At 40.4% G+C, this 7,180-nt stretch overlaps 1 protein-coding gene across 1 annotated transcript; it reads left to right on the top strand.

Moving 5' to 3' along the window:
* Positions 1-3,334, top strand: LOC127807083 (receptor protein-tyrosine kinase CEPR1-like). Its single transcript, XM_052344695.1, has 2 exons — positions 1-2,646; positions 2,750-3,334. The coding sequence occupies exons 1-2, from the start codon at positions 153-155 to the stop codon at positions 3,157-3,159; spliced, it is 2,904 nt and encodes a 967-aa protein (XP_052200655.1). The 5' UTR covers positions 1-152; the 3' UTR covers positions 3,160-3,334.
* The last annotated feature ends 3,846 nt before the right edge of the window (positions 3,335-7,180 follow it).

Raw genomic sequence — 7,180 nt, 5'->3', positions numbered from 1 at the left:
TATATATATATTTATAATTAAGCTTCTTCCCCAATTCCCCCACCCCTGCCTAATTTCTCTGCAACTACAACCTCACCTCCTCCATTAATACTCTCTCTCTCTCTCTCTCTCTCTATATATATATATATATATATTATAGATATCTTTCTTCCATGGCTTTTGATTGTATTTTCTTGCTGGTTTTATTGCTACTTTCTCCACTCAACTGTTTTCCAGTGGCCGGCATAAGTAAGCAGTCCCAATTCTTCACTCTCCTGAAGAGTTCTCTCCAAGGCAAACCCTTGTCCGATTTGGAAGCAAAACCCTTCTGCAACTTCACCGGAATCGGCTGCAATGCACAGGGCCACGTCGTCAGCATCGACTTCTCCGGCTGGTCTCTTTCCGGTAGCTTCCCGGAGGACGTTTGCTCCTACTTGCCGGAGCTACGGGTTCTCCGCCTCGGCCACAACCATCTCCGCGGCGGCTTCCCTTATTCCATCACCAATTGCTCTCTCCTCCAAGAACTGAACTTTTCCAGCACTTCTCTCTCGGGCCCTCTGCCAGACTTCTCGCCGATGGTGTCTCTCCGGTCGCTCGACCTATCTGCCAACCCCTTCTCCGGCGACTTCCCGATTTCAGTACTCACCAATCTCACCAATCTGGAGCAGGTGTACTTCTATGAAAATAGAAAGTTCAATTCATGGAAGCTGCCAGAGAATATTTCCCGGTTGGGAACACTCAAGTCCATGGTTTTGACAACTTGCTCGCTGCATGGTTCAATCCCAGCCTCAATCGGAAACATGACGTCACTGACTGATCTTGAACTGAGCGAAAACCTTCTCGTTGGCCGGATTCCGTCGGAGATCGGCAGGCTAAAGAATTTACAGCAACTCGAGCTTTATAAAAATCAACTTGAAGGAGAACTCCCGGAAGAGCTCGGAAATCTCACGGAGCTCGAAGACTTGGACATGTCCGTCAACAAGTTCACCGGGAAAATCCCAGATTCCATTTGCCGGCTGCCCAAGCTCAAGGTCCTCCAGCTTTACAACAACAGCCTCGACGGAAAAATCCCAGAATCAATCGAAAGCTCGACAACACTCACAATGCTGTCGCTTTACGACAACATGCTGACCGGAGAAGTTCCGGCAAGGCTTGGAGCATCATCGCCGATGATCCTTTTCGAGATTTCGGAAAATGAACTGTCCGGACAACTTCCGGCGGAGGTGTGCAATGGAGGTAAATTGCTTTATTTTCTTGTTCTGGGGAATATGTTTTCCGGGAAAGTGCCGGAAAGTTATTCAAGATGCCAGTCTCTTCTGAGGTTTCGAGTTAGTTCAAACTATTTGGAGGGTCCAATACCGGAAGGGCTTTTTTCTCTTCCCCATGCTTCGATCGTCGATTTGGCTGACAATATTCTCACCGGTACGATCCCAAAAAGAGTCGGAAATGCCCAAAATCTGTCGGAATTGTTCCTCCAAAGCAACAGGATTTCAGGGGTTTTGCCGGAAGAAATCTCAGAAGCAACCAATCTGGTGAAGATTGATCTCAGCAACAATTTGTTGTCCGGTCCAATTCCTTCTGAAATTGGGACACTAAAAAAGCTCAATCAACTGATGCTGCAAGGCAACAAGTTCAATTCTTCCATTCCAGATTCGCTTTCTTCATTGATATCCCTCAACGTTCTCGATCTCTCCAACAATCTGTTAGGCGGGAAGATTCCAGAAAGTTTATGTGATTTGCTGCCCAATTCGATGAACTTTTCTTACAACCTGCTTTCTGGGCCTATTCCTCTTTCTTTCATAAATGGAGGAATCTTGCTGGAAAGTTTTCACGGCAACCCGGGTCTCTGCGTTCCCCAATACCCGAATAATTATTCATCGGATTTAAACAATTTCCCAATCTGTTCTGATCATAATCGAAAGAAAATCCAAAACTGCATTTGGGCATTCGGAATCTCGGCGGGGATTATTGTTCTCGGAACAGTTTTGTTTATAAAGCGCTGGTTTGCAAGACAACATTCCATGGCCGAAACCGACGAGACATTCTCGTCCTCGTTCTTCTCATGTGAGGTGAAGAGCTTCCACGGAATAACCTTCGATCAACGCGAAGTTGTAGAATCCATGGTCGAGAAGAACGTGGTCGGCCATGGCGGCTCCGGGACAGTGTACAGAATCCAGCTCAGAACCGGCGAAGTCTTTGCCGTGAAGAAGCTGTGGAGCCCGAAAACGAAAGATTCCCCGACGACGAAGAACCACGATCAGCTCTCGCTGGACAAGGAGCTGAGAACGGAGGTGGAGACGCTTGGAAACGTAAGGCACAAGAACATCGTGAAGCTGTACAGCTGCCTCTCCTTCCATGATTTCAGTTTGCTGGTTTACGAATACATGGCGAATGGAAATCTTTGGGATGCTCTTCACAGAGGGAAGATGGTTTTGGATTGGCCGACGCGGCATCAGATTGCGCTGGGAGTGGCGCAGGGTTTGGCCTATCTTCACCATGATCTGAAGCCGGCGATCATTCACAGAGACATCAAGTCCACCAACATTCTGCTTGACATAGATTACCAGCCCAAGGTTGCAGATTTCGGGATCGCCAAGGCTTTGCAAGGAAGAGGCAAAGATTGCACCATTACCGTCATTGGAGGGACTTGTGGCTACTTTCCCCCAGGTAATTTTAGTAACTCTGATTTATTTTGAGCATGGAGATATGGATAGAGATTGTGAATTAAAATTTTCTTTTTTTTTTTTTTGTGTGTGTTTTGATTGAACAGAATATGCATATTCTTGCAAAGCCACAACCAAGTGCGATGTGTACAGCTTCGGGGTGGTGTTGATGGAGCTGATAACGGGGAGGAAGCCGGTGGAAGTGGAGTTCGGCGAGAACAAGAACATCATATACTGGGTATCCAGCAAGCTGGAGACGGAGGAAGGGATCATGGAGGTTCTGGACAGACGAGTTTCAGGGTCGTTCAAGGACGAGATGATTAGGGTCTTACAGGTTGCAGTTCGCTGTACGTTCAGGATGCCGGCGAACCGGCCCTCCATGGCGGAGGTGGTTCAGTGCTTGATCGACGCAGATCCCTGCGGGATAATTGTTCAGAGTTGCATGGCCTCCAATAAGCCCAAAACGAGAACCGGCAAGTGCTCCGACCATGACAGTGCCGAATCCACCGACGTCTGATCATTTATTTTGTCTCGCCGGAGGAATAAGTGTGACAATTAATCACATGCAATAATTTTGTAAACCAAATTATATTATATATTAATATGTATATACTAACTAATTAAAGTTTTGCCTGCTGTAAACATTTGAGCAAATTAATCAGTTCTTTAATTTAGGCCAATCTGTTTCTTTCTTTCTTTCTTTCTTTGTGTTGGGAAAATTTTAATTTACACAATATATTAGAGCATATTTTAATCTACATGAACAGTTCTTAATTAAAAAAATAATTTTAAATAATTAAGTGGGAAGACTTATGATAAAATCAATTATAATAAATAAAATTTAAACCTTCGAATAGTTTTCCATACATTAAAAACAACTATAAACATCTACGCTGCTAAGAGAGACATACAAAAATTTAAATTTAAATAAACAGTTACAATACTCAAATATGTCGAAATTATTTTAATTGTGTGACTCTCATTTGATCTCATAATAATTCTTATTTGTCTTTTCTTTTCTAACTACTTACCTAGTGCATGTAACATTACATTAATTTTTATGTTAATATGCATATATTAATATATACTTATTAGCCCAACAATAAAAATGTCTTAATTTGAAAAGGATTAATACGCAATCGTATAAAATATTACACACTACTCTACATCACATATATAATCATTTTGTTTTGATCTTAATATTAAAATAAGTTAATCTCATCAAAGTGGTTGTCACCTACCATTAGCTAGCTGCAGGGAACATTAATTCATCATCCCCAACATCGAACAAAATTTGTAATAATCAAAGTAGGATCGCATGAGTGTGGCAGCCACTTAATGGGACAAGAATGAGGTTGTTGTTCTTGAAGTGGGGGTTGCACATTGGAGATTTTTTAAATATAATAAGTAAACGCAGTAGTGAGAGGTGAGTGAGAGTGGGGTATGGGTTTCTGATTCTGAAATTAAAGCCTATGGAGGAGGATTGGATGGTGGGGGTGGTGTGAAGGGCCCTCCTAGCCACCTCTTGCCTCGTGGGCTTAGCCATGCATCATCCACTCCAGCTCCAGATCCAGCTCCAACTCCAACTCCAACTCCAAATTCCTAGTGGAGGGTTGTGATTGATTTGACTGATTGGATTGATGGATGGATGAGCATCGCCTTCTCTTCTCCATTTCAGCTAATGGACAGGGCATATAACCCCCTTCTTTTCCTTTCCCTCGCAATTGGATTACTCTCCACCAATTACTTTCTTCCACCATATACTCTCTGTCTCTCTCTCTCTATATATACATAAGCATGCATATTGAAAGCAAAAGCAATGCAGGAGGCAACATGTGCACGTGCAGCCAAGAATGAATGCATGCATGGGCACGTGCGCCAAAGAATGAGATTCTTTTTTTTTTTTAATTGATAAAAGGATTGATTCATTAAAATATTAAATAAGATTCATTCGTGGAGGAGACAAACCTCTCCTTTCGGCAGAGTGGAGAGCCCATAATAATAATAATAATAATAATAATAATATATAATATATAATATATTGGAAGCCAAAACAGTCAAAGTTAACTAAACGGAAGTTAGTTAAATGACTAAATAGCCCTCGGCTCCGCACTCTATTTCCTACTTGCTGCCCTAAGGAGCCCCAATCCAATGCAGCCGTCAGCGACACTTCCGTAATTAATTAATTAATTAATAATTGTGGAGTGTATTAATAGTTTTTTCTATTAAAGGAGGAGCTGGGTGCGACGAGAGGGCGTGATCCGCACTTGGCTTTAAAGTAGTCTCACCAAGTAACCAAATTAATATTTTTCTCTATTTTGCCTTGCACAGCCGAGGCATGATACATGGAAGAAACCTAGGAACCTTTAAACAAAGGAACTTTCCAGAGAAAGAAACTGTTGAAACAATTCTCCCACTTACACACTTTAGGATATCCTTTAAGAATTGCATGCTCACTCACACATAAAAAAAAAAAGATAGATAGAATTAAAAAAATAAGAAACAACACAAAATTCAACACCCACACAAGACAAAGGAGATTTATCCTGATTTGAATATCTTTTTTGGAGAACCTACGTGTAAACTGATAATGGTCTTTCTCTTCATTATCTTGAAAGATATATAAAAGAACATATTACATGTATTGCGCTTTAACATATAACTCTATACACAAACGATCTAATCTTGGAGGTTACAAAGTTGTACACATTTTTCTCTCACATACACAGCACATAGTATCTCTCTCGAGATAGAATAAAAATCAGTATATCGAATGAGACCCCCGACCTTCTATTTATAAACCATAGAGGGCGGAACTTACAAGAACAGAACTGATAACCGCCTTATACATGTGGCAGTTATCGTTACAATATGTAACAGATGGTCTAATGATCTTCTAAAAACCCCTCTAATACTCGTATCCTTTTCAGTTTCTTTTCTCTCTCGAGCCTCAAGACTATCTAAGATCAAAGCTTTAACAGAAACTCTTTGACATTGAATTTAGAGTTGGAAGCCTCAATTCGTTGGCTTAACTCTCTAACCAAATCATAGATTTGGTATCTATTATGCCTAATAATAAGCCCAAGTATGATAAAATAAACCCATGGGCAAGTCCATCATGAGACTAATTAAAATGGATTGAATAGCTAAGGAGAAGATATAGCCAAGAGAGGGTCTCTTAGCAGTTGAGTAGCTAAGAGACCATATGGATGATTGATTAAAGCCATGCAACATATGATTGAGTGAGGCTAAGAGACCGCACAACTGGGTGAGATGGCTAAGAGACTATACAACCACTAGTCGAGTAAGGATGCTTGAGTAAACACTAAGATATGGTCGAGTGACCCATTTGGAAGCCTTTCTCGGGACATGGTTGAGAGACCATTTCGAGTCACTCACCTTCCAAAAGATATACAAGAAACTCTCGTGAGCCATCCAAACCTAGGAGCCTCTCTCCAAGCCATGAGAAAGACTTTTTTGGGAGACTATAAACCCCAAGAGACTTGATCTCCAAACATGAGAACATGATAAACCAATCAAAATTACCTCCAAGATACCTGTCGATAAATCTAGATGAGTGTCTGAGATGCATGTCAAAAGACACAACCTTTCTGTTATTATTTTCTCTATAAATATGAAGGTCACCTTCATTATTTAGGTATGCTCAAAAGTCCAATACCTTTTCAATTCTACTTGTTCTTTTCTTTTTATTTACTCATCTGAAAATTGACTTAGGCGATCAGAGGCTCTGTCAGGACACTCACCTAGTTTCTTCCATACTGGTCACCCAAAGGCAGGTCACTCGCAATCAAATTAGTCACAAACGAGTCACTCGCTACCTCATTGAAACACTTTCTCACGCATTTGAAAATTAATTATTGTATTTAAGTAACAATAGTATCAAAGCAAGGTTCATGTGATGTGAATCAAGATGGATGCCACATGCATGAGTTAAATGTCGATTTTAAGACCTCTTTTAAATCAAAACACATTAGTCGAGTCTGACTCTTTATTAGTTGATTACACTTTGAATGAGTCTCTGTTGTCATGCAAGAAGTTGACTAATATATTGAATTAGTTGAGCACTCTTTTAATAGTCTAAACAAGAGTTCAAATTTAAGAATCAAGTAATAATTCATATTAGTCGAGTACAGAGTGAAGAGTTCTCTATTTCTTGATAGGAAGTCAACTACTTTCAATAATTAGTCTAGTAATACTTTGAAAGCACAAACTATGAGTCAACTAGTATAACAAATTAGTCGAGTACCCTTTGATTGCCTCTCAATTCCTTACATATTACTCGAGTAATGTAAAACTTTACTCAACTAACTTTTTCTTGATGCTTTGAAACCTTAATTCCTTAATGGCATTAGTCAACTAATAAACTTTGATAGTCAAGTAATGTCCTCAAATGAAGGCTAAACTAGATTTCCATAGACAACACTCAATTTAACATATGATCCATTGTTTGATACTCAATTAAGTTTTCAACCTTCTTGATTTCTTGGTAAGATACTCAAGTAATACCCTTTAATACT

The sequence above is a fragment of the Diospyros lotus genome, chromosome 8, assembly GCF_014633365.1.
Source record: "Diospyros lotus cultivar Yz01 chromosome 8, ASM1463336v1, whole genome shotgun sequence".
In the NCBI taxonomy this organism is placed as follows: Eukaryota; Viridiplantae; Streptophyta; class Magnoliopsida; order Ericales; family Ebenaceae; genus Diospyros; species Diospyros lotus.
This window is presented reverse-complemented; position numbering and strand designations above follow the sequence as displayed.

Coding starts and splice junctions, on each gene's coding strand:
- LOC127807083 (XM_052344695.1), top strand. CDS start 153: ATGGCTTTTGATTGTATTTTCTTGCTGGTTTTATTGCTACTTTCTCCA. Junction 2,647..2,749: donor TTGTGGCTACTTTCCCCCAG/GTAATTTTAGTA, acceptor TTGATTGAACAG/AATATGCATATTCTTGCAAA.